This window comes from Somniosus microcephalus, chromosome 23 (genome assembly GCF_052327205.1).
Source record: "Somniosus microcephalus isolate GS21.2 chromosome 23, FLI_Smic_1.0, whole genome shotgun sequence".
Lineage (NCBI taxonomy): Eukaryota > Metazoa > Chordata > Chondrichthyes > Squaliformes > Somniosidae > Somniosus > Somniosus microcephalus.
In genome coordinates this window covers 52,680,893-52,708,549 of record NC_141009.1, presented here as the reverse complement: position 1 = coordinate 52,708,549, position 27,657 = coordinate 52,680,893, and the positions used below count along the sequence as shown (strand labels likewise).

The following is a 27,657-nucleotide window of genomic DNA, read 5'->3' as shown; positions in this document are numbered from 1 at the left end:
TCACTTTTCACAGATCACAGCCGTTCAGCTTTCAGTTCCGGTTGAGTGATGGGCTCCCGACGGCTACAAGAAGAAAGGCTGTTAAGGTAAGTACAGGTAAGTAAAAATTCTTTACACACTTTAGACACACCAAACACACTTACCTTTACACTCATGCACCCATCACTCACCTGAACACCGACATCGCGACCCCTCCAACTCCTTCAACCCGACGGCCTGCCTGCTCTAACCTGGCGTGGTTTGGAGCCGTCAGGAAACCCACACGAAACCCCTCAAAATAGGGATTAGGCTAAAAACTGCCTGTTAACAGGCAGTTAATTGGCACTAATCCCTTCCCGCCTAGTTTCAGCGGGTCCCAGTGCGGGGCGGGTACCCGCCGCCCCTGAAACTTACGTGGGGCGGGGTTTTGGGCGGGATGGTGTCGGGACCCCCAAATTTGGGATTTCCCCCCCCCCACACACACCTGAAACCCCGCCTGACGGCTCCACGAAAATCTAGCCCTTTCTGTGAAGGCACAAGCTGAACTGAATCCACTTGGGAGTAGGCACATTTCAACAGCAAATAGCAATTTGGCATTAAATTGACAGCCTCATTCATAGAACCCAGTGGACAATAAAAGGTGCATTAGCAGGTGCTGTTCTGAAGTTCAGGGTTATTGTGCGGTTAGGATTGTCAAATTTCATCAAGTGCAAAACTGGGACAGGAGACACGTATCCCCCGTGTGCATCATGACTTGAATGCTGAGGTTTACGTGACTGCTGAAAATTCATTGAAAACTTAATGACCAATATCTCCATATCATCAGACACAGAAGGAAACAGGGGAGAAAAATGCCTTTTGTCTGTTTAAAAAAAAAAAAAACAGGCTTCAAATATCCAGTTCCAATTCGATAAATATTTGGACAGCTCACTCAAAATACCCTCATATCTGGTTCAGAACTGGGTGAGCAGTAATCTAGTCTGCATTGTTGGAGTAGAGGCAGCTTTTACTCTGCATTGAAACTATTCTGTACGTGACCAGGAAGTGTTTGACGATGATATCGGGTGCTGAAAGTAGAACTATAACATTCTTCAGCATTGTGGCTTTCCTAACACCAATGAATATAAAACCTCACCTCTTCCCCCGCCTCACCAAAAGGACACAGGACACAAGTATTGATGTGACCTTTTCACTGCAGTTGTGGTCTTGTTAAATAATTTGAAAAGCCAAGCTGAGCAGAAGAGAAAACATTTTTTCGCCATTCTTTGGCGGGGCTCTGGGAGTTAGTGAGGTATGTGAGTGGTGAGAAACATGCTGTTTCTAACCTGCTTCTTTTCATCTCTGCAGCATGGAGGAGTGCGAAGCACTGTGCACGAGACTGGCCATCATGGTAAACGGACGGTTCAAGTGTCTTGGCAGCATCCAGCACCTGAAAAACCGGTAACTTGACATTCCAGCTCTTCCCAACCCAACCTAATCACACATTCATCGCTGAACCAACTAATCAGCGCAATCAGCTAATCTTTGTTTCATTTATACTGATCTTCAGTGCTTTCCTTCTTGGACACAAAGGCTTTTTGAACCAATAGAATGGAAATAAAATGCTCTTTACCCATGACACCACTGGCACGCGTTCTTGACACTGCTGTCATGCACTGGCATGCACTTTGACATCTGGTGTATGACAGAGGTTGGAAAACCAGGTGATTATCAGAGCAAAAACCTGAGTACATTGGCCATTCCCTGAGAACGATTAGTGAAGTTCCTACTTCATGTTTTATACTTCTAAAATGTCACTGGGTTCCCAAAGCACAGGTCTGCAAGCTACAAACCAATGTAAAAACTGCTAGTTCTGATGAAGGGTCCCAGACCTGAAACGTTAACTCTGTTTCTCTCTCCACGGATGCTGCCTGGCCTGCTGAGTATTTCCAGCATTTTCTGTTGTTATTTTAAAAACTGCCAGGACTCATTTAGACCAGCGGCAAGGAGGGCCCACTAAAACTGGGTCTTCCCAGCAGTTGGTCACGGCGGTGTTACCTTTGAGTCACAGCCAACTGCACAACAATCGCTCTTCAAGAACACGGAAGACAGTCTAAGGTGCTTCATGGAGGGGGACGAAAAATTGACAAATAAAGAAACAGACACTGAAACGAAGTGGGAGAGTTAGAAGAGGTGACCGAAATATTGGCTTTAATAGTGAGTTTTGAGAGGGTTTCTAAAAGTAGAGGGGTGGTGGAGTTACTGAGTAATGGGCTGAAGGCTCTGCCATCAATGGTGGGGCAAAGGGAGGGGGCGAAGCACAGAAGGACTGTGCGAAGACACTCGGAAGACTAGAGGGGACATAATGATTGAGTATGTTTGCAGTACCTGTAATAATATGGGGTAAGGCCACTGAAGGATTTGAGGACTAGGATTTTAAATTCAGTGCATTGGGGAACCAGGGAGGGGGCGTGGCGGGGGGAGGTGAGGGGGCGGGGGGATGCGGGTGATCACTAAATCAGCAAGAACGAAGGTGATGGGTTGGTGGAACTTAGTGCAGGGCAGGATCCCAGCAGTCACGTGTTGAACAAGCTGGATTTTATTGAGGGTGGAGGACTGAAGGTGGAAAGGTGACAAAAATGTGGATGGGGGGCTGAATGAGGTGAAAGTAAGTGGTTCCTGCTGATTGATGGCATGTGTGGTCTAAAGCTCAGCTGTGGGTTGAACAGGATGCCACAGCTTCTTAGGCCTGGTTCAGCCTGATGCTGGGGGCAGGGAGCAGAGTTTATGGCGGGAGCAAAAAAATAATGGCTTCTCGTTGTTCAGTTGGAGAAAATTTTGACTCGTCCCCAAGTTGATGTCAGTCAGGCCATTTTAACAGTATAGAGGTCTTGGGGTTAAGGGAAGTGAGGAAGACTTGGAGCTGGGTATCATCAGTATATATATGGAAACTGACCTGGTACCAGTGGACGATGTCACAAAGGGGCAGCATATAAATGGAGGAGAAGGGGGGGTCAAGGATAGAGCCTTGGGGGACTCTGGAGGTGACTGCGCGAGGGTGGGAAGCAAGCAATCTCCAAAGATGTGCTTGACTGCGTTGGGATACATAGGAGTGGAACTACCTGAGACCAATCCCAAAGAGCTGGATAATGGGGAGGAATAATGCAATCAACACCAGCAGAGAGGTCACAGAAAGCAAGGCTGGATAATGTGCACTGGTCACAGAGGATACCATTCGTGACTTTGATCAGAGCGATCTTTCCGCTGTTTTATTTACAGACCTGTAGGGATTTGAACAGGAAGTTTTTGGGAGAGCTGGTCATGGAGTTAAGAACTGAAGACGCGTTAAAGGACCTTAGACAAAAAAAGGAGGTTGGAGTTGGAGAGGATGAATGGATCAAGGCTGAGCTTTTTGAAGCGGGGAGGAATGTTAGAGAAGTTGCAGAATGACTAGGAATTGATGACCAAAGTCTACCTACCAATCCTGTCTGTGTTCAAGATTCTGCCCTTTGAGCCCCATTTAAGGCCAGAATTACAAATTCACAACACGTGCACAATTTCTTCTGTAGTGTATGACAGACAACTCTGCAAACTCAGAGGGACGGTCACCTGATTTTAAAATGGATTCTGTGCCATTGTTTCGCTTGTGCAGACTGATCGCCTCTTCTGTTTTGCTTCTTTCCTAGGTTTGGCGATGGCTACATGATCACTGTCCGCACAAAGTCCAGCCTGTACGTGAAAGAAGTTGTCCGCTTTTTCAACAGAAATTTCCCCGAAGCAGTTTTAAAGGTATATATTCAGCTAAAGACCATCTTCTTGTTTGCACAGTCTCCATTCATAAATGAACAAGTAGTTATGCAGACAGCAGGAAACATTGACACTATCCCTTTAAAGGATTGGTGCCATACAAGAGGTACATGGGCCCTGTGGTCCTTCCCAATCCCGCTGTGTAAAGATACTCATTCTGGAAGAATACCTCCGCTCTTTTGTCTGTCACACCCAGGAAAGTATTTCATTACCATCTCATTAGTTTCTTTCGCACTAGTTGGATGTCCTACACATCAATTCTAATTTTTCCAAAGCTTTTAGTACAAGTTTAAATTGTTGATATCAATAAACATCGAAGGCAACCCCTTAAAGTTGTTTGTGACTTGTAGTGAATATATGGGCCCAAAATTCCGCCCCAGTTTTCATGTTTCTCAGGCCTAAGATCGAGTTGCTTTATTTCCTTGTCAGTAAATTGAGGTGGAAGTTGTTTCTGACAGTTCCCAAGAACAATGCGTCCAAATTCACGATCGCAATTTGATTCACAGCCAATCAAGTACTTCTGAACTGTAATGTGAAAAAACGTGGCATCCAATTTGCACACAGAAAGGTCCCACAACCAGCAATGAGATGAATGACCAGTTAACATAAGATTACATTACATAGGATATACGGCACAGAAACAGGCCATTCGGCCCAACCAGTCCATGCCGGCGTTTATGCTCCACTTGAGCCTGCTCCCGTCTTTCCTCATCTTAATCTATCAGTATAACCCTGTATTCCCATCTCCCTCATATGCTTGTCCAGCCTCCCCTTAAGTGCATCTATACTATTCGCTTCAACCACTCCCCGTGGTAGCGAGTTCCACGTTCTCACCACTCTTTGGGTAAAGAAGTTTCTTCTGAATTCCCTATTGGATTTCTTGGTGACTATCTTATATTGATGGCCTCTAGTTTTGCTCTTCCCCACAAGTGGAAACATTCTCTCTCTATCCACTCTATCAAAATTTTTCATAAGTTTAAATACCGCTATTAGGTCACCCCTCAGCCTTTTTTCAAGAGAAAAGAGACCCAGCCTGTTCATCCTTTCCTGATATGTATACCCTCACATTTCTGGTATCATCCTTGTAAATCTTCTCTGCACCCTCTCCAGTGCCTCTATATCCTTTTTATAATGTGGCGACCAGAACTGTACGCAGTACTCCAAGTGTGGTCTAACCAAGGTGCGATACAGGTTTAGCATAACTTCCCTACTTTTCAATTCTATCCCTCTAGAAATATACCCTAGTGCTTGGTTTGCTTTTTTTATGGCCTTGCTAACCTGCGTCGCAACTTTTAGTGATTTGTGTATTTGTACTCCGAGATCCCTTTGTTCCTCTACCCCACCTAGACTCGCACCCTCCAAGTGATAAGTGACCTCCCTATTCTTCCTACCAAAATGTAATACCTCACATTTATCTGTGTTGAACTTCATTTGCCAATTATTTGCCCATTCTGCAAGTTTATTAATGTCCTCCTGTAACTTGTTGCAGTCCTCCTCAGTATTGACTATCCCCCCCAAATTGGTGTCATCTGCAAATTTAGAAATTGTGTTTTTGATTCCAAAGTCTAAATCGTTAATGTAAATTGTGAACAGCAGTGGTCCCAGCACTGATCCTTGTGGAACACCGCTACCCACCTTCTGCCACTGTGAATAGCTACCTTTACCCCACTCTTTGCTTTCTGTCCTGAAGCCAGCCAGCAATCCATTCTGCTACTTGTCCCCTGACTCCGCATTCTCTGACCTTGTTTATCAGTCTATTATGGGGTACCTTATCGAAGGCCTTTTGAAAATCTAGATAAATTACATCTACTGCATTACCAGTGTCTACTCTCTCTGTTACCTCTTCAAAAATTTCAATAAGTTTGGTCAAGCAAGACTTTCCCTTTTGAAATCCATGTTGACTATTCATTATTATATTTTTGGTTTCTTGGGGGTAAAAATAAAGTTAGCACCCCCACGGCCAATTTTCCCAGGTAGCGCCCCGGGAGGGAGGAGGGATGCTACTGGAAGCGCCCCTCATCCCTCTTGGGGCGCTGCGAGCCAATATCGCGGCGCTACATGCGGCACGTCACGCTGCGGTACTGCAGGTCTTACTCCCCTTATTAAAGGGGAGGGGCCAGGTGCAGCGCGTCCCGGCACCCAGCTGGGCCACCAAGGATCGGGAGTGCCAGCAAACGAGCCCAGCACTCTAGAGGAGTGCCGCACTCACGGAGAGGGGGGCTTCACGGGGGCCGGGGACAGCAACGGGGGCAGGTGCTGGCAAGCAGCCAGCAACAAAAGTGGCCGCCCGCCACCTCCCCTTTAACTAGCGCCGCCCTGGCTGCAGGTAGAGCCCCCTGACCCCGGCGGACATAGCGTCCGGCAGTAAATCGGGGGGCGTCACCCAATATTACAGCCGGGGCGCGAGTAGCACTCTGTGCACGGTGATGACGTCATCGCTGGCGGCGCAGCGCCGCACCGCGCCAACGATTAGCGCCGCCACTAATCTCCCATTGAATTTCGCGGGAGGCATTAGCGGCGCTGCGCCCAGGTGCTAGTTGATTTGCGCCCCGTTAACGCCCTCTTAGGACGCTAACGGGAGGCGCAAATCAACCGAATTTAGTTCCCTTGATGATTTTTCTCCTTTAGTAGGGATTCCATTATTTTTCCTACCACCGATGTTAAACTGACTGGTCTATAATTCCCTGGACATGTTCTATCCCCCTTCTTAAATATAGGTATTACGTCCAATAACATAATCACTACACTACTGTACCCTGCAGTTAAGAATAGTTAACTAAAAGCTTTCCGGTGGAGATGGTTGTGTCCTTGCCTATACTTAATGAATATATTGTGCAACTTGGCCACTACTTGAAACATTGGGACCATGCAGGGGAGATTTTTTAATCGAACACCTGCAAGAACCCACAATACTTTGATAGATGGATTGTATTTAACTTTTGTGTGGCATGATCCAGGGATAGAGTGGTTTCTCTGCCACTATGGATGCTGGGTAAAGAACTTCCCATTCTACTGAATCTTTGTTCACATAACCTGTTTTTTTAAGTGAAGTTGGTTAAAGGATAAATGTTGGCCTAGACATTCTCTTTGAATAGTGCCATGGGATCTTTTGTGTCCATCTGAGAGAGCAGACAGGGCCTTGGCTTAATGTCTCATCTGAAAGACTGCACCTCCAACACTGCAGCACTCACTCAGTACTGTGCTGAAGTGTCAGCTTAGATCATGTGCTCAAGTCTCTGGAGAGGGACTTGAAACAATGATCTTCTAAATTCGAGGCGAGAGTGTTACCACTGAGCAATATTTAAATGAGGGTCATTGATGCTGTAGTCCCAAATTTCCTGTATTTACGCTCACAATGCACTAGGGGTAAATTGGAACAGGAAATATAAGGCGTACCTGTTGCCAGGTTCATCCAGAGCTTTTAAGCCTGAAGACTAAGAAAGTTGAACACCAATTACTGTGGTTTTTTGAGTGATTTTTTTTTCTTTCATTCTCGACATCATTGGACTTGCTTCTGACTACTTGTGAGACCATTGAGATATTTTGCCTCTCCATAGATGCTGCCTGACCTGCTGAGTGTTTCCAGCATTTTCTGCTTTCATTTTAGATTTCCAGCACCCGCAGTATTTTGCTTTTCTACATAAAATTGAGCTCATCCAAACCTCTGCTGCTCGTATCCTAACTCACACCAACCCTGCGCTCGCTGACTTATGCTAGCTCTCGGTCCAGCAGCGTCTCGATATTACAATTCTCTTCCGTGTTTTCAAATACCTCCATGGCCTCGCCCCTCTCTATCTCTGTAATCTCCTCCAGCCCTACAACCCTCCAAGATCCCTGCACTCCTTTAATTCTGGCCTATTGCGCATCCCCAGTTTTAATTGCTCCGCCATTGATGTCGCCTTATCTGAGGAAGGATGTTCTTGCCATGGAGGGAGTGCAGCGAAGATTCACCAGCCTGATACCTGGGATGGCAGGAATGACGTATGAGGAGAGATTGGGTCGATTAGGCTTATATTAGCTAGAGTTTAGAAGAATGAGAGGGGATCTCATTGAAACTTATAAAATTCTAACAGGACTAGACAGACTAGATGCAGGAAGGATGTTCCTGATGGCGGGGGAGTCCAGAACCAGGGGTCACAGTCTAAGGATAAGGGGTAAGCCATTTAGGACTGAGATGAGGAGGAATTTCTTCACCCAGAGAGTGGTGAACCTGTGGAATTCTCTACCACAGAAGGCAGTTGAGGCCAATTCCTTAAATATATTCAAGAAGGAGTTGGATATATTTCTTAAGGCTAAAGGGATCAAGGGATATGGGGAGAAAGCAGGGACAGGGTACTGAATTTGGATGATCAGCCATGATCGCATTAAATGGAGAAACAGGCTCGAGGGGCTGAATGGCCTACTCCTGCTCCTATCTTCTATGTCTGTGCCTTCAGTTGTCTAGGCCCTAAATTCTGGAATTCCCTCCCTAATCCTCTCCGCCTCTCTCTCCTTTAAGATGCTCCTTAAAACCTACCTTTTTGACCAAGCGTTTGGTCATCAGTCCTAATATCATCTTACGTGGTTCGGTGTCAAATTTTGTTTGATAATCTCTCCTGTGCAACGCCTTGGGACGTTTTACTACATTAAAAGGCACTATATAAATGCAAGTTGTTGTTGTTTACAATACATATTCACAGATACAGTTGACCCCCGTATCCTCTTTGTGTGAAAACATAGAGCCTCAAATTTGTATGTTGTTAACAGTAATTTATTATTTAATTGAACTTTGCATGATTTGATAGTTACGGAAAACTCTCCGTGATACCGTGCCCCTCAACTCTCCAATCAAGGGAGAAGCAGAGTGGTCACCAGCCATCCCTACTGGGAGCAGTAAAGAAAGAAAGAAAGAAAGACTTGCATTTATATAGCACCTTTCATGACCAAAGCGCTTCACAGCCAACAAAGTACTTTTGGAGTGGCGTCACTGTTGTAATGTAGGAAACACGGCAGCCAATTTGCGCACAGCAAGCTCCCACAACAGCAATGTGATAATGACCGGATCAGCTGTTTTAGTGACGTCAGTTGAGGGATAAATGTTGGCCAGGACACCGAGGAGAAACTCCCCTGCTCTTTTTCAAATAATGTCTTGGGATCTTTTATGTTTACCTGAGAGGGCAGACGGGGCCTCGCAGTTAAAGTTAACCATTAGAATTTCGAGCAGGAATACGCGGAGGATAAAATATAAATGTGATGTGGTGTATTGCCTCCCGGTTGCATTTAAAACTTACCTTGCCGAGTGAAACAAAATATTCACAATGACTGATCCATGCTGACACTGAACCGTTTTATTTGTGATCATTGTTCTGTTTTGTTCCAGTGGGGCCCAATTTTCTAAAGTTGCTGTCACAGCACTGGACTCATTCCAATTCTGATGCAGACTTGTTTTGTTCTAGGAGAGACACCATACCAAAGTGCAGTACCAGCTGAAGTCAGAAAACATCTCACTGGCCCAGGTTTTCAGTAAGATGGAACAAGTAGTTGACGTATTGGGTATTGAAGATTACTCCGTCAGTCAAACCACACTGGACAACGTGAGTAAATCCTGGCGCACGTGGCGAACAAGGGTAATGATGATTGCTGGATCTCTGGCAAGGATCTCTTCATAAGGTGTAACATATTTAACATACTGGCAAATGAGTGGGTGATACTCATCAGTCAAGTGCATAGAGGATAGATCATGAAGATATTCAGGATGTCATTTTGTGGGTCAATTTTTGGCCAGTGCCACAGGTGCAATATGAATCTTGCCACAGTGAGCAGTGGAGGATGATGTGTTCCTTTAAAATTCACCATCCAAAATAATCCAGTAAGCTTCCACATCATTAACCGCACATTCTGAGATGTCTTACATTACCACGCAGCATGTAAAATTTGATAATCCCGCCACCATTAAGCCTTCTTAAAATGACGCTCGCATAAGCCAAAAGAAGGTGTATCACACAGACGGGCAGCAAAGGATTGTGGTTGGTTGGCCATTCTTGTGGTTCAGGTGACAAACTAGCTACTCTTGCAGTTTATAACATCTTACAACGCTCTCTATCCATTATTTGTCACGTAGTATTATCCATATGGAGAAATAGGCGTGGTAATAAGAAAGACAGACTTTCATTTATATAGCACCTTATGTCATTAAAAGTTCTCAAAAGTGCTTCATAGAATTATCCACTTCTGAAATATGTGGGCAACATTCCATAAGTGACCAATTCAAAGATTTTTTCTCTCTCACTGATTGATTGAGGATGGAACCTTGGCCAAGACACTAGGGGAAAAACTCAAATAACGCCACATCTATCTATCTGAACAGGCAGGTAGGGCCTTGATTTAATGTCTCACCCAAAGAACGGCAACACAGGCAATGTAGCACTACCTTAGTACTGAGCTGGAGTGCCAGCCTACATTATGAGCTCGAGCCCTGGTGTGGAACCTTCTGACCCAGAGGCAAGAGTGCTACCAATTGAGATGAGTGCCACACTGCAAATGGGATATCCAGTCAGTCTCGCTGGAGGAGATTATTCTTCTATACCATTAATAGAATTGAGACTGTAGAGTTCATTGATAACCGTTATCACTTGTGCTGTAATGTCCAATATACTTCATAGCTCTGCTGCTGGTTGTTAATCTTTTTCAATTTGTCAGAATGACTAAATTTGTGTTCTCAGTCCTAAGACACAGGAAATTAAAACATAAAGCAGACTTTGCTACTGCTGTGTGCTTAAATAGAATTTGGTATAAAATCCTGCAGAAGGCAAGGTCTTTATCACTGGGTATTTCTGGCCAGTGGTCGGTTGACTTCAGGTCAGACAGGCTCGGCTTTGTCCACCACACAGTTTTGCCATAAACCCACTGGTGTGGTAGGGTTCAGTCTGCTGAAGTATGAGGTGAGATAAGTTGCCTAAGTTAGCTGAATACTGGATTGGCGGGGGGGGGGGCAGGGAAATTTCAATTACAAATATTCCATTGTGTAAAATCATTTGAACTCGATGAATTATCTAGACTGCATGACAAAGATTCTTGGAATACAGTTCCTTCTGGGATCTTCGTGGATTCCAGGCCAAATTGATGGGATGAAATTCTTTCAGGTTTTAAGGGGGAAAAATTCGGTTGGTTTGCGCCTCCCGTTAGCGCCTTAAGAGGGCACAAATGGGGCACAAAGCAACTAGCGCCCGGGCGCGGCGATGTTTGTGCCGCTCGTGAAATTAACTAGACATTTTGCGGCGGCGCTAAACACTACCGCCACGATCTTCTGCGCCGGCAGATCGTGACGTCAGTCGAGTGCACAACGCCCCGGACTGGATATTGAGTGGCGCCCCCTGCCTTGCCGCCTGCCGCTAGCAACAACAGGTTGAGGGGAGCGTTTTGCTGTCAGAAAGGGACTGGGGGAGCGCTATTTAAAGGCGACCGCTTCCTGCCTTTTTTTGTTGGTGACATTTTTGCACCACGCATTCTGAGAGAGAGAGAGAGAGAGAGACTTCTGGAGAGATTCAACGCTGTGTGAAGGAGTTTTGGGTACTGAGCAGCACTTTGCAGGTTCATTTTGATTTGCCCTTCCTTGTATCAGTTTAGAAGAGACTGTGGGGGCTGCACTCTGAGCTCTTTCCCTGGGTCTCTCCATTGTTCTTTCCAGCAGATTTGATGTACAGGTCTCTCCAGGCCGAGACTCAAGGCTGCAATGAGCAGGATGTGGATGGAGACCAAGATAAACCCTCCCCTTTAAGATAAAAACAGAAAATGCTGGAGAAACTCAGCAGGTCAAGCAGCTTCTATGAAGAGAGAAACAGAGTTAGCGTTTCAGGTCGATGACCTTTCGTCAGAACTCCCCTTTAAGAACTGGCCGGCGCCAGTGCGTCTGTTCCATTGCTGACTGACATCACATGAGCTTCGCCAGCGCTCTGAGGTAGCACCTCGCTCCTTGGCCTTTGCGCCTTAAGACAAGTGTGAAGCGCCTGATTTAGCGCTCCAATCACCTCCAGGGGCGATAAAAGCCAAGTTTGCCGTCGGAGGCGATAATTAGCGCCAGGCGCTAAACTTTGCGCACGGCCGATAATGGCGCCCCAAACGGGGCGATACTGAATTGTTCCCCCTAAGGGTCTTAAGTGAAAAACCTTTGGGCAAGCTTGCAACCCAGTTCCTCCTGTTGACAAATCCATGGCAAAAGAAAATTGTGCCCATAATTAAGCACCAAATCTCACTTAGGAATACAGAAAGCATAGCTGTTGTAGAAAAATAACATTTGCGCTGGATTTTTGTACATGGCATTGGTGCACATTGCCGGGGAAGAGTGAAGGGACCTTTCCTTTGAATCTAACCTGTGAGCAGCCTGAGCTGGATGCGAGAACTAGAAAAATGTTGCATTCTTATCACTGATATCCCTCCTGTTGCTGAGCATAAAATGGCAGGCACCCATTGTTGGCATCTACTACTTCCTGACCCAGTGTGACATTTTCTATTTGCCGCACCAAATGTCCCATGCAAACCCTCCAAGTGACGCTACCAAATCGTGATCCGTTTTGTCCTCTGGGCTGACACCCACTCGGATTTGGTTTGACCTTGCTCAAGCTCATTTCATGGAGGATCCTGTGAGCCAACAGCAAGAGAAGACTTCCATCCCATTGGCCTGAACTTGATTCAAACACAGATCGTAAAGTTCAAAGACTCGTGTGCTGCCTCACCCAGTTTTCCTTGCCCTGTCCCAGTTGGTTTTTATTTGGAAAATGCTCTGACGCCTTCAAGCGATAGGCTAGCAGTATGTAACTGAAGTGCTCATGTAAACAAGACATCTAGCTTTGAATTCAGTCTTAAATTAGATCAGATAGCTGATTACAAGCTCTGGAATTCCCTCCATAAACCTCTGCCTCTCTAGCTCTCTCCTCCTTTAAGACGCTCCTTAAAACCTACCTCTTTGACCAAGCACTTGGTCACCTGACCTAAATGTCTCCTCCTTTAGCTTGGCGTCACATCCTGTGAAACGCCTTGGGATGTTTTACTATGTTGAAGGCGCTATATAAATGCAAGCTGCTGTTGTTGAGAACTTCTACCTTGTCGATCGTTGCAGGTCTTTGTAAACTTTGCGAAGAAGCAGAGCGACAACCTGGAGCAGCAGGAAACAGTCAGCACTGGGAGCGTGCAGTCACCGGTCAAACGCATTCTCAGCCTGCTACGGCCAAGGGGCACCACGACAGAACTACAGGCTCTGACCGTTGAAGAGCCCGAGGAGTTAGAGAGTGACGACGAAGGTCTAATCAGCTTCGAGGAGGAGCGCGTAAGTACCGCACTCAGGTGTGATTAAAGGACCCAACCTATTATTAAGCCCCTGCTGCCCCCAAAAGTCCACCCAAAACATCCATCGTAAGATGAGGGCAGCACTCCAAAGCTTCTCGTCATCAAACCCTCCCACTGGCATCATAAATAAATTCTTTATCTGTTCATTCCCATTACAACCAGTAGTTTCCTATCTGCTGTTGGTCTGCTATTCTATTGCTGTCATATTTTAAAGGCAGCTGTCCTTCTAAACTTCAGTCTTGGTTCCCATCGCTGATTATAAATCCCCCCCCCCCCCCCCCAAAGCTGTCCCCGTATCTGTCCGAGACTGAAGTCGGCAGAAAAAGTTGCCATTCAAATATCACACTGCTGGAGGAGAGGATCGGCAGCTGATGGACATGCACTGGCCTGGTACATTGATGGACGTGCACTGATCTGGTGCAGCTAATGGACATGCACTGGTCTAGTACACTGATGGGACATATACTGGTCTGGTACACTGATGGACATTCACTGGTCTGGTACACTGATGGATGTGCACTGGTCTGGTACACTAATGGGACATTCACTGGTCTGGTACACTGATGGATGTGCACTGGTCTGGTACACTAATGGGACATTCACTGGTCTAGTACACTGATGGGACATTCACTGGTCTGGTACACTGATGGACATGCACTGGTCTGGTACACTGGACGTGCACTGGTTTGGTACACTGATGGACGTGCACTGGTCTGGTACACTGATGGACGTGCACTGGTCTGGTACACTGATGGACGTGCACTGGTCTGGTACACTGATGGACATGCACTGGTCTGGTACACTGATGGACGTGCACTGGTCTGGTACACTGATGGACGTGCACTGGTCTGGTACACTGATGGGACATTCACTGGTCTGGTACACTGATGGACGTGCACTGGTCTGGTACACTGATGGACGTGCACTGGTCTGGTACACTGATGGACGTGCACTGGTCTGGTACACTGATGGACGTGCACTGGTCTGGTACACTGATGGACGTGCACTGGTCTGGTACACTGATGGACGTGCACTGGTCTGGTACACTGATGGGACATTCACTGGTCTGGTACACTGATGGACGTGCACTGGTCTGGTACACTGATGGACGTGCACTGGCCTGGTGCAGTTGGGGTTTCCACCATCTTTAGGAACATTACTTGTCTAGGAAAGAAGCCCAAGGGAGGATATGAGCCACATATAGCTCACCCCACCAACCGTTAACCACAAACAAGGATAGAACTGTCTATTTTTCTATGCTGGTTCCAGTTTCAGCTATTTGTTGATTGCCGTGAGACTGTGGAGATTTTTATTCTCTTGGAATACAGCAATGCTTTTTTTTTGTTTTGAAATCTGTGTCATTGGCAGCCCGTGGGCAAATTCTTGTAACATCACCTCCTTGTTCCAAGTTTGTCTATGAAAACAAAGTCACTTTCTGTAGCAAATCAGATCTAAATTGCCAAAAAATATTTGGCTCCTGCTTGCGGCCAGTGAAAGATTTAAATGAACTCACTGTCGGCTTTCAAAGATTGACGGTCAGATGTCAGCTTGAATTCACTCTCTCAAATTGCGATTATCAAAACCAAATCTGAGGTGGCCGAGACCACCAGTCCAACTGCTTTCTACTTCTACCGTGACCACAACCAAAGCTTTGTGGACGTTCCACCTTGGAATATGGCTGCTGCCTGTTTATAGCCGGGGAAAACAGCCACATTACAGTTCTAACCTTTCTTTTAGGGATGAACTGTCCATGTACCTACTTGCATCGGTAAAAGGGCAGTTTTCCCTTCATGTAAACATGTCCCAAGGTCATAATTATGGCATTTACTGCGTCAAAACAACTCACGTAACAAGGGTGCCAGAACCACATTAGTCACCTTCCCCATCCATCTTTCTTGCTGAGAGGCTCTTGTGATATTATTAAAACTGCACAACCCCTATTTTTCTCCCTCTTGCTAGTGAAGCTCCCACCAAGGGTAAATGTGAGGTAATACTTGAATTTTTATAGCACCTTATTGTGTCAGGATGCCTCAAAAGTGCTTCACACATTTACCTATTTTAGGCAGTAACTTTTATTATGCGGGCAAATGTGGCGCCAACAGGTTGTTGCACCAGCCAGAGGGAGCAATTGTTTATGCTCAGTTGTGTCTGTCCAGTAGAGATGTTGAAGAGGGATTCTTGAGGATTAAAGATCCAGTTACTGCAGTAAATTACTATTTAACTTCGACATTTGCTTTTGGTCCCTTCTTTGAAGTCTTCTGCGCAAACAGTGCGTGCTGTTAACGGGGGATGGGGCGGGGGTGGCAAGGGGAACGAGCCGGTAATTGATTCCTGCCGCAGCCCACACTCCTTCCCTAGTCAAATGTGCCATGCAGCAACAAATAACTTCACTGAATAAAGTCATCCACTAAACGTGAGCTAGGTGTTTCCCATAGCTGTGAGGCATTGTTCAACAAGTACAGTGCACAGCTAAGCCATTGATTTCCTCTTCACAGGACTGATGAATTGCAATTGTGTTATTCTAAGTTGTTCAAAGACTGGTGTCTTTCCATCCAGAGACAGCTGTGCCATAAGGTGCAATGTGTAATTACCCAAATAGTTGGGTCCCTCTAAGCCAAAGAGAAGCTTCACAGAATTATGGCATTCCGAGCATTAAGCAGCTAACTCAACAAGGGTGCCAGAAGCACATTAGCCACCTTCCCCGCCTATCATTCTTGCTGAGAGGCTCTTTGTGATGCAGTTAAAACTGCACAACCCTACCATTTCCTAGACTTCTTTCAAAATAATGCTCAGAATAATGAAGAAGCATGCCATCAACTTGTAATTATGAAGACTTACAGTTGAATCACGATTTGACTCTAGCCGAGAACTTTTACCTGTAAATTCAAATTTCCACTAACTCCAGAATAAAATTCTATTCGGAAATCTTTCTACCACAGCCCTTGTACCAAGTCTGAAGGATTTTACTGTCCCTTGAGTTGGGGGATCTCAGCTTTGGGACTGTAAAGCCTATTCCCTCCCTTCTGATGTTAGCTTTTTTTTAATTCATTCCTGGGATGTGGGCGTCGCTGGCAAGGCCAGCATTTATTGCCCATCCCTAATTGCCCTTGAGAAGGTGGTGGTGAGCCGCCGCCTTGAATCGCTGCAGTCCTTGTGCTGAAGGTACTCCCACAGTGCTGTTGGGGAGGGAGATCCAGGATTTTGACCCAGCGACGACAAAGAAATGGCGATAAATTTCCAAGTCAGGATGGTGTGTGACTTGGAGGGGAACTTGGAGGTGGTGGTGTTCCCATGCGCCTGCTGCCCTTGTCCTTCTAGGTGGAAGAGGTCATGGGTTTCAGAGGTGCTGCCAAAGACGCCTTGGTGAGTTGCTGCAGTGCATCTTGTAGATGGTACACACTGCAGCCACGGTGTGCTGGTGGTGGAGGAAGTGAATGTTTAAGGTGGTGGATGGGGTGCCAATCAAGCGGACTGCTTTGTCTTGGATGGTGTTGAGCTTCTTGAGTGTTGTTGGAGCTGCACTCATCCAGGCAAGTGGAGAGTATTCCATCACACTCCTTACTTGTGCCTTGTAGATGATGGAAAGGCTTTGGGGAGTCAGGAGGTGAGACACTTGCCACAGAATACCCAGCCTCTGACCGGCTCTTGTCGCCACAGTATTTATGTGGCTGGTCCAGTAAAGTTTCTGGTCAATGGTGACCTCCAGGACGTTGATGGTGGGGGAATTGGCGATGGTAATGTCATTGAATGTCAAGGGGCAGTAGTTAAGACTCTATCTTGTTGGAGATAGTCATTGCCTGGCACTTGTGTGGCGCGAATGTTACCTGTCACTTATCAGCCCAAGCCCGAATGTTGTCCAGGTCTTGCTGCATGCAGGCATGGACTGCTTCATTATCTGAGGAGTTGCGAATGCAACTGAACACTGTGCAATCTTCAGCGAACATCTTCACTTCATCACAAGATCAGAAGTGGGGGTCATTGATGAAGCAGCGAAAGATGGTTGGGCCTAGGACACTGCCCTGAGGAATTCTTGCAGCAGTGTCCTGGGGCTGAGATGATTGGCGTCCAACCACCACAAACATCTTCCTTTGTGCTAGGTATGACACCAGCCAGTGGAGAGTTTTCCTCCTGATTCCCACTGACTTCAATTTTACTTGGGCTCCTTGATGCCACACTCGGTCAAATGCTGCCTTGGATGTCAAGGACAGTCACTCTCGCCTCCCCTCTGGAATTCAGCTCTTTTGTCTATGTTTGGACCAAGGCTGTAATGAGGTTTGGAACTGAGTGGTCCTGGCATAACCCAAACTGAACATCAGTGAGCAGGTTATTGGTGAGTAAGAGCCGCTTGATAGCACTGTTGATGACACCTTCCATCACTTTGCCGATAATTGAGAGGAGACTGATGGGGTGGTAATTGGCTGGATTGGATTTGTCCTGCTTTTTGTGGACAGGACATACCTGGGCAGTTTTTCACATTGTCGGGTAGATGCCAGTGTTGTAGCTGTACTGGAACAGCTTGGCTAGAGGCACGGCTAGTTCTGGAGCATTAGTCTTCAGCATGACAGCCGGGATGTTGTCAGGGCCCATAGCCTTTGCTGTATCCAGTGCGTTCAGCCATTTCTTGGTATCACGTGGAGTGAATCGAATTGGCTGAAGACTGGCTTCTGTGATGGTGGGGACCTCAGGAGGAGGCCGAGATGGATCATCCACTCAGCCCTTCTGGCTGAAGATGGTTACAAATGCTTCAGCCTTGTCTTTTGCACTTGCGTGATGGGCTCCGCCATCATTGAGGATGGGGATGTTCATGGAGCCTCCTCCTCCCGTTAGTTGTTTAATTGTCAACCACTATTCACGACTGGATGTGGCAGGACTGCAGAGCTTTGATCTGATCCGTTGATTGTGGGATCGCTTAGCCCTGTCTATAGCATGCTGCTTCTGCTGTTTAGCATCCATGTATTCCTGTGTTGCAACTTCCCAAGTTGGCACCTCATTTTTAGGTATGCCTGATGCTGCTCCTGGCATGCTCTTCTACATTCCTCATTGAACCAGGGCTGGTCCCCTGGCTTGATGGTAATGGTAGAGTGAGGGATATGCCGGGCCATGAGGTTACAGATTGTGCTGCTAATAGTCCACAGCGCCTCATGGATGCCTAGTTTTGAGCTGCTAGATCTGTTCTGAATCTATCTCATTTCACACGGTGGTAGTGCCACACAACACAATGGAGGGTGTCCTCAGTGTGAAAATGGGACTTCATCTCCACAAAGATTGTGTGATGGCCACTCCTACCAATATTGTCATGGATAGATGCATCTGCGACAGGTAGATTGGTGAGGACGAGGTCAAGTAGGTTTTTCCCCTCGTCTTCGTTCTCTCACCACCTGCTGCAGGTCCAGTCTGGCAGCTATCTCCTTGAGGACTCGGCCCGCTCGGTCAGTAGTGGTGCTACCAAGCCACTCATGGTGTTGGACATTGAAGTCCCCAACCCAGGGTACATTCTGTGCCCTTGCTACCCTCAGTGTTTCTTCCAAGTGGTGTTCAACATGGAGGAGTACTGATTCATTAGCTGAAGATGGGCAGTAGGTGGTAATCAGCAGGAAGTTTCTTTGCCCATGATTGACCTGAAGCCATGAGACTTCACGGGGTCCGGAGTCAATGTTGAGTATGCAGTGTGTTGGAGAGTGTATCTCCCTCCGTTGGAAAAATGCCCGTTAACCTCCATTATCATACAGTGATCCCCACATCAGCTATCTCACTGGCCTTTCTGACAAACCGCTATTTCGTTATGAAGTGATGCCAAATTGTGGAGAAATCTGGACTGTCCACACAACCCTATCCCAGCCAGCGTACAAATGATCAAATGTATTTCACCAATAACCCTAATAAAGGGCAGAGAGAGCATAAATGGCAACTTAGCAAACTGCCCAACAGCTTCAAAGAGCTGGCACGGCCCCCAAAATGCTCCTGGCGTGTGAAATCAGTGTTATTCACACATTCCTTCATTTGTATTCAGGAAACATCAGTGCATGAAAGGTTAAAGGGGAAATCCAAGTGCGGAAGGCACAATATTGGTGGTGCATTTCTGGGAGGGTGGAGAGTTGCAAGCGAATGCTCCCCAGAAAAATAATGATTTTACATTAAAAACATTTATTGTAGTTACTTTTTATACTTTGCAATTAATAGATTTTTAATGTTATAAAAGTTGATTAACAAAGCTATTATTTGGGTTGTCAGTAGACCAGCCAGACCATCATTTAGCCAAATGTTACCCCAACAGTCACTCTCACATCTCCAGCCATTAGGGAACAATTGAGGGTAAGGAAAGAGGCATACATTAACTACATAGACAGCAGGCGAGTGCATGATAAGGGAGAATATGAAGAGATTAGGAGAGAAGTAAAAAAAAAACATATAGGAAGGCAAAGAGGAACTATGAAATTAAATTATCAAGGAACATAAAATAAAATAGATAAATATTTGACAGGCACATCAATTAGAAAAAAGGTTGCGATGAGAATAGGGCCATTAAGAGATAAACAGGATAATACCACAGGTAACGATAGAGAGATGGCTGAAATATTAAATAATTATTTTGCTTCAGTATTTACCAGGGAGATAGAACAGGTGGACATGACATTAGATGACAGGATTAGTAATGAGATAAGTGCATTTAAAGTAAAAAGAGGGCTATATTAAATAAACTAATCAAACTCAAAGAGGATAAAGCCCCTGGTCCAGATGGATGCATCCACGCATATTAAAAGAATCTAGGGAAGAGATAGCAGAGGCATTACTACATATATTTAATAATTATTTAGAAAAAGATGTAGTGCCAGAGGACTGATGGATAGCTAACGTAATACCTATATTTAAGAAGGGGGATAGAACATGTCCAGGGAATTATAGACCAGTCAGCTTAACATCGGTGGCAGGAAAAATAATGGAATCCCTACTAAAGGAGAAAATAGAAGAACATCTAGAAACCAAAAACATAGTAATGAATAGTCAGCATGGGTTTCAAGGGAAAGTCTTGCTTGACCAACCTCATTGAATTTTTTAAAGAGGTAACAAAGAGAGAATAGACAATGTTAATTCAGTAGATGTAATTTTTCTAGATTATCAAAAGGCCTACGATAAGGTACCCCTATAATAGACTGATGAACAAGGTCAGAGAATGCAGAGTCAGGGGGCAAGTAGCAGAATGGATTGCTAGCTGGCTTCAAGACAGAAAGCAGAGAGTAGGAGTAAAGGGTAGCTATTCACAGTGGCAGAAGGTGGGTAGTGGTGTTCCACAGGATCAGTGCTGGGACCACTGCTGTTCACAATTTATATTAACGATTTAGACTTTGGAATGAAAAACACAATTTCTAAATTTGCGGATGACACCAAATTGGGGGAGATAGTCAATACTGAGGAGGACTGTGACAAATTACAGGAGGACATTAATAAACTTGCAGAATGAGCATATATCATTGGCAAATGAAGTTCAACACAGATAAATGTGAGCTATTACATTTTGCTAGGAAGAATAGGGAGGTGCTTGGAGGGTGAGAGTCTGGGTGGGGTAGAGGAACAAAGGGATCTCGGAGTACAAATACACAAATCACTAAAAGTTGCGAAACAGGTTAGCAAGGCCATAAAAAAAGCAAACCAGGCACTAGGGTATATTTCTAGAGGGATAGAATTGAAAAGTAGGGAAGTTATGCTAAACGTGTATCGAACCTTGGTTAGACCACACTTGGAGTACTGCATACAGTTCTGGTTACCATATTATAAAAAGGATATAGAGGCACTGGAGAGGGTGCAGAGAAGATTTACAAGGATGATACCAGAAATGCGAGGGTGTACATATCGGGAAAGGATGAACAGGCTGGGTCTCTTTTCTCTTGGAAAAAAGAAGGCTGAGGGGTGACCTAATAGAGGTCTTTAAAATGATGAAAGGTTTTGATAGAGTGGATACAGAGAGAGTGTTTCCACTTGTGGGGAAGAGCATAACTAGAGGCCATCAATATAAGATAGTCACCAAGAACTCCAGTAGGGAATTCAGAAGAAACATCTTTACCCAGAGAGTGGTGAGAATGTGGAACTCGCTACCACAGGGAGTAGTTGAGGCGAATAGTATAGATGTATTTAAGGGGAGGCTAGACAAGCATATGAGGGAGAAGGGAATAGAGGGTTATACTGATAGAGTTAGATGAGGAAAGACGGGAGGAGGCTCGAGTGGAGCATAAACGCTGGCATGGACTGGTTGGGCCGAATGGCCTGTTTCTGTGCCGTATATCCTATGTAATCCTATGTATGTAAACCCTCCACAGTCACAGTTCCCAAAGGTGCTCTACCCACTCTGGACTCAGTTCACAGGAACAGTGCAGCCCATCTAACTCCCCACCCTCTCACAGAGAATCTCTCCTCTCCTCCAACCTTCCCAGTTCATACTGGCACTCTTCCTCCTCCCCATCAATTTAACCGCATGCGCGTTTTCTTTTCAATTTAAAGGGCGGCTCGCCCGCTGCGCAGGACCCCTAGAGTGCACAGCCACGCAGCTTAAAGGGAACATTGTTCATATGTATCATTCACAGCTACTACCCCCTTCCTTCTCAGCTACATTATCATCCATTAAGAGGAGATTTGATAGAGGTGTTCAAAATCATGAAGTGTTTTAATAGAGTAAATAAGGTGAAACTGTTTCCACTGGGATAAGGATCAGTAACCAGAGGACACAGATTTAAGGTAATTGGCGTCAGAGCCAGAGGTGACATTAGGAGAATAAATTTTACGCAGCGAGTTGTTGTGATCTGGAATGCACTTCCAGAAAGGGTGGTGGAAGCAGATTCAATAGTAACTTTCAAAAGGGAATTAGATAAATACCTGAAGGAGAGAAAATTGCAGGGCTATGGGGAAAGAGCAGGGGTGTGGGACTAATTGGAGAGCTCTTTCAAAGAGCCGGCACAGGCACGATGGGCCGAATGGCCTCCTTCTGTACTGTAAGGTTCTATGATTCTATTTACCCCTTTCCTCTACTGCCATCCTTTCTCCCCCTTTCACTTCTATCCGTTCCCCTCCCCTCCTACCTGAGTCCCCAGTTGCTAATGGACAGGATTTCAGCCTCTGTATATACAAGTGAGAACAATTCTGACCATAACGGTGAAAGCGAGATTGAGAGGAGACAGGGTCCTGTTCCAGTGCATTGGGCACCAGACTCTAGAGGAGCGAGATTAGGGTCAGAGGGGCCCCCACTACACTGATTTTTGTCTTTAAATGCGGGTGCATTGACCAGGCCAGACCAGGCTCCCAAAAAATGGTATGTATGGAGAGAGAGACACAAACTTATATCCCAGTAAACTAGATTTAAGGACCATGTGTTAAATTACTGCGCTGCCCAGTTCTCTCAGAACTATTACAATTCTGTGATATGCTCCTGTCAATAGGAGGGAAGAAGTGTTTGGTCGTGATGCTCCGGCCATCATGGGCGTGATGGACCAGCTGGTCTTTTCCTACCCTTCAATTTCGTACGTTCCAAAGTGTTGTTTTATTGCATGATTCTCGATGGATATCCTCTGATGTTATCTTTCTCTTTCTTCAGGCTCAACTTTCGTTCAACACGGACACCCTGTGCTGAGTAGATGAAGTCCCATGAAGATTTCCATCTCTGAAGCCCATGTACACGACATTTGACAACTTTGCATCATCCCGGCACCAGACTAAGGGCAGTGCCGGGAAGGGAGGGTGGACATGACTGTCTGTAGGGTCAGTAGTTCCTTCGAGCTGAAACACTTCGGATGGAGACATTAAACCCATTAACCAGCAGAGAACGCTGCTTCGTTGGCGTGAGCAGTTTTGGTGCCCATGCATTGCTTCTGGGTCGTATTGGCGAAGTAAATCTCCAACGAACATGAGTCCGTTGCATTTTATTTAATGCAGAGCTGTTTTATTTTAACGCACTGTCAAAAAAATAGTGTATAATACCTGTCTGCTGTGTACTGAAATATTTAAAAAAATATTTTTTAAGAACAGTGTAGAAGTGATGAGCAAAACATTTAGGATCCTTATTTTCAATTATAAAAACATTGTAAACACTCAGATTTTTAACCCTTTTCACAACAAGTGCATGAATTTAGCCAATGCACCCTGGGCCTGTGGCCTACAGACCTGTACAGTGAAATCCAGACTACAAATTAGGCCTAACCTTGAAAGGTCTTAAGTGCAACTCCACTTAGTGCACATAACAGTAACTCAAATGCTAACAGCAAGTCTAAATTACTGTCAGTGTTTGTTGGATGGTAACCTAGAATGTTATAGGGAGGAGTTGGTGGTTTGTCCATCGATGGCAGTCCAGCTTCCACTAAATGATTAGGATTTTACATTTCAGAATTAGAAAAGTCAGGATCTTTTGAATTATTATCCAATGGGTAGTGTCCTAGAAATTGAAATTCGCTTATATTTTTTGAAACCCTACTTCTGGGAAAAATGCATCTGTAAGCAGATTCTTACCATCTGAGTAAACCTTATGTGACTATTTATAAATAAGACATCTCATTACCACTCTTTGAACCCACCCACACGCTATTGATTAGATCTTTGAAACTTAAACGAGGGCAAACCAAACTCTTACTGTTACCCTGCTCCTGACATTGTCCCTACACTTCTGCTCGACCTGTCCCTTTTCTTAACACCATAGTACATCCTTCAGGTCTCTATTCCATGTATTTGGTTGACATTCTCTTTACGTTAACATATTATTGAAGACAAAATGCATGCAAATGAACCCACCTGATTTATTCCACCTCGTAACAATCACTTGCACCAAATGAGCATGGAATAAAAGGGTTCAATTACGACAGCACAAATTAGACCTGTGTGGTACAGGATACTATATGGGATTAGTTACCATTTTCCAAGGCTGCCTTCTGCTGACTGACACATGTTTGCCCCTGAAGCAGCTCTTCCTAAATGGTTCTGACACACTTTGGGTGATATATTGTCTTTAATATGCGGACATTTATTTTTTATCTTGTAAATGTACCAACAGGCAAGTGTTTGCGACAGCCCATGCAAGTACCTTCTAAGCTGAAGTAAAGCACAGAAATGTAATAGAAACCGAATGAAGGCCCCATTTGGCTATAAAATAAAATGTTATGTTCATCTAACTCTTTTAAAATCTTTAAACATGTATTTCACACGACCTTCAGCCTATCCCTTGGTAGCTATATTGGAAATAAATTAATTTTAAAAGGAGATGCTGCCATAACCTCAGACACAAGGTCAAAACACACGCCGAGCCAAGGCTCACATGCAAGTGATCGTATAAGGAGAAAAGAGTTGATCTTTTCAATTATAGCAGTGCTTCTCGCCCCAAACAGAATGGTAAATGTTGAAAAATCTCTTGAGTGTTTACAATGAGCTGCGGTACAGGACAACAATTTCTCTTGAAGGTGCTTTATTTAAAATAAGCATCAGCAACACGACAAAGCGTGCAAATGTAACCTCGAACTGCTGTTACTCGAGGTTGTCACTCTACTAATGCAGCTGATTATTGCAAAGATTCTAAACGGAACGCATCGAGATAATAACTCTCATTTGAAATGGAATGCCTCATCTATATATATCTATAGAGATATAGAGATATATATATATATATATTTTCCCTTTTACTTGGAAAGCATCTCCCACAGTGGTCCTAATGTTAAAGTAACATTGAAGTTGGCCTCCAATTCCGTTGCATCGCTGCGATAAAGTGACCTCAGGTGATTGTCTGTGGCCACCTTCAGTGCTGTCTGTCACTCAGGTGGGTGTGACTATGTTGCTGAGCCTCCAATCCAACGGCGGCCTCGGACACTGGCCACACCCATGTACCTGGCAGACAATTGGAACAGTCAAGAAATCTAAATGATCCTCAGATTACTGCATCCCAGTCATTCCGTGGAACCAGGGAGTGCCTCTCTTTCTTTTATTTTTGAAGATTAGTTATTTTGGTCATTCAGAGCTTTGGAATTAAATAATGAAAGTTGTGGGCCGGGAGGAGAGATGGTAGTTTTAAGTTGACTTTTATCTTTTGGTACATCTCCATGGCAACCAGTGCAATGAAAATAAAGAATAATCAGTAAGGGATTTTTTTTTGCGTCATTAGAACTTAATTGTTAATTTTGACCTTGCTTGAGAAGGCAGAGTTTAAAGAGACTCATGGAAAGTAACTTGACATTTAATTCTGTCACATTTATATTTTCATTTTTTTTCTCCTGCTTTTCTGTATTTTAATTTTCATTTGATTTGAAGATTTCCTTGTTAAGTGTGAACATGTTATGTTGTTTTTTCTTTAAACGTTAACTGCTTGAACCCTGACATTGTATTGTGCCTTGCAGCCTCTTAATGTCATATCTTACCCCACGCACTTAAACACAAGGGACCTGAATGTTTGGAAGGCTGCATCCTGTCTGAGAAAAAGTACTAAAAAGCTTGGCTCAAAAAACCCCCCCAGAGTATGAGACACATGGATTTCTGTATCGTGCAAAAGAAGAAAATCCAATGTAGAACGAGGTAAAGGGGGGTGAGCATTTCCATCAAAACCCTTTCTTTAGAAAAAAAATCAAATAGTCACAAAGCGTATCTATTCACTTCCGCATGGTTGTGGTTTTCTCTTGTTACTGTCCCTTCTTGGTTTGTTTGCGGAATATCAATTAACAGTGGATGCTGAGGGGGAAGAACTGGATTTGGAGGAGTTACTGAACCCAGCGATGTGATGCAACTAAATTAACTTGTAGCTTGTTGAAGCACTCTGACAGGCTTGGCTGCTACATTTCCACTGATGCTACAACCCAGCTCCCACTTAATGAACAAAGGTAATGCAATAAAGTGCTGCCGTCATCGACTTGGATATGGGCACCATGACCTTAATAAGCATCACTATTAGGAACAGCTGGACTGTTCAATATAAACCCTCCAGATAATGGAGGGCTTTAAGTTCACTTTCCAATAGGGTAATTTCCCTTTTTAAAAAAAAAAATAGAAAATCAGGATTTCTCTCATGTTTGTTCTCTATAATTCTTTAATGTGGGCCTTCCTGCATTACATCCACAAAGTGGCAAAGCCACCCAACTAACATGCAACTCCAAAGTGGGTGCCAATAAATTTTATAAAGGATTTATACCAACCAACCTGGTTGGTCCCAGTCCATTCTAATGCAGGAGAGGGTGGTGATACAAGCCTGGTACCGTGAGCATCACAAGTTATTGTAAAAAATAAATAGTACATGAGCAATGCAACGGTATTAACAGTAGCCCTTTATAGCCACAATCCTCATCGCTGAGTCTGAGCAAATGTCCATTTAAAACTTTGGTATCAGTATACCATTCCTATTGGTCTCTCATCCCTCTTAATCTTTCAACTCCAGTGGCAGGGTCCCCAGAGCTTTTCCTGACATATGGTTCCCAGTTTTCAAAATAAAATTCGTTTCATCGATTTTTGCCCAGACCCTCCCTCTCCTCCAGAACCTTGTGCTTGCACACTTGTATATTTTTGCAAAAATCTTTCTGTGTGTCTGGCCTGTTGAGCTGAGCTTTTGACCCTCGATTTATTTGTGTGTCAATGGAATTGTTGGCGTGCCTCTTCGTGAGAGCAGTGGACGTGTTAAGTAGTGTCATATTTGCACATTCCTGTGTGTGTGTCTCTTGTCTTTTATGGGGTATTTCTGACTATTGGGCTAGAAGCGCCCTGCATTGCTGTAATGTTTTCAGTTCAGGGCAATGACAGAACGGCCTGTATATTGCTAGCAAGAACAAAATAAATATTTGTTTTGTTGTATAAAACTTTTTCGGAGAGGCTTTGCCTTTTCATTTGGATTGTGATACTTGGATGAAGAACATAAGAAAAATGTGGAGGGCCTTCCACCCCATCAAGCCCATCCCATCCATTATTCCCTTGTGTACTTCTCCTGATACCACTGTACCACTAAGCTATATTCATCTCCCAGTTTAAGGAACCATAAGTCCCTTCTGCTCTTGCCCTTGAATAAAATATCAAGCAGTACTATACCACTGTACTAAGTGGGGTAGACTAAGGAGAGAAAAACAACCCAAAACTAGGCATCCTTGAGGTTCTGTGGACCATCAGCGGAATTGGATACCGCCACAATCTGGAACCTCTTGGCCCAGCACGTCCTTCCTTGATCACCATCAAGCCAGACCAACCCTGGTTCATTGCAGAGTGTAGGAGGGTGTGCCAGGAGCAGCACCAAGCATACCATGGGCTGAGGTATGAATCTAGTGATGAAGCTACTACACAGGGCCACCTGCATACTAAACACCAAAAGCAGCAGGCTTATAGACAGAACTAAGTGGTCCCACAATGAATGGATCAGTGCAAAGCTCTGTAGTCCTACTGCATCCCATCCAGAATGGTGGTGGACAACTAGGCAACTGACAGGAGGAGGTGGCTCCTTGAGCATCTACATCTTCAACTATGGTGGAACCCAGCAGGTGAGTGTAAGAAACATGGTTGCAGTGCTTAGGAGTGTCTAACACCAAAACTGCAAACTGGATTATCGTATTTGGTGTCCTTCCAAGATCCCCCACCATCATA

The 27,657-nt window shown here is 44.9% G+C and overlaps 1 protein-coding gene across 1 annotated transcript in view; it reads left to right on the top strand.

The window, feature by feature from the left end:
- Positions 1 to 26,888, top strand: part of abca2 (ATP-binding cassette, sub-family A (ABC1), member 2) — a 603,170-nt gene extending 576,282 nt beyond the window's left edge. Inside the window, exons 45-49 of the mRNA XM_085965847.1 lie at positions 1,327 to 1,419; positions 3,645 to 3,747; positions 9,201 to 9,338; positions 12,860 to 13,066; positions 22,667 to 26,888. Coding sequence (XP_085821973.1) covers positions 1,327 to 1,419; positions 3,645 to 3,747; positions 9,201 to 9,338; positions 12,860 to 13,066; positions 22,667 to 22,702 — 577 coding nt within the window. The 3' untranslated portion in view covers positions 22,703 to 26,888. The remainder of the gene's footprint in view (positions 1 to 1,326; positions 1,420 to 3,644; positions 3,748 to 9,200; positions 9,339 to 12,859; positions 13,067 to 22,666) is intronic.
- The last annotated feature ends 769 nt before the right edge of the window (positions 26,889 to 27,657 follow it).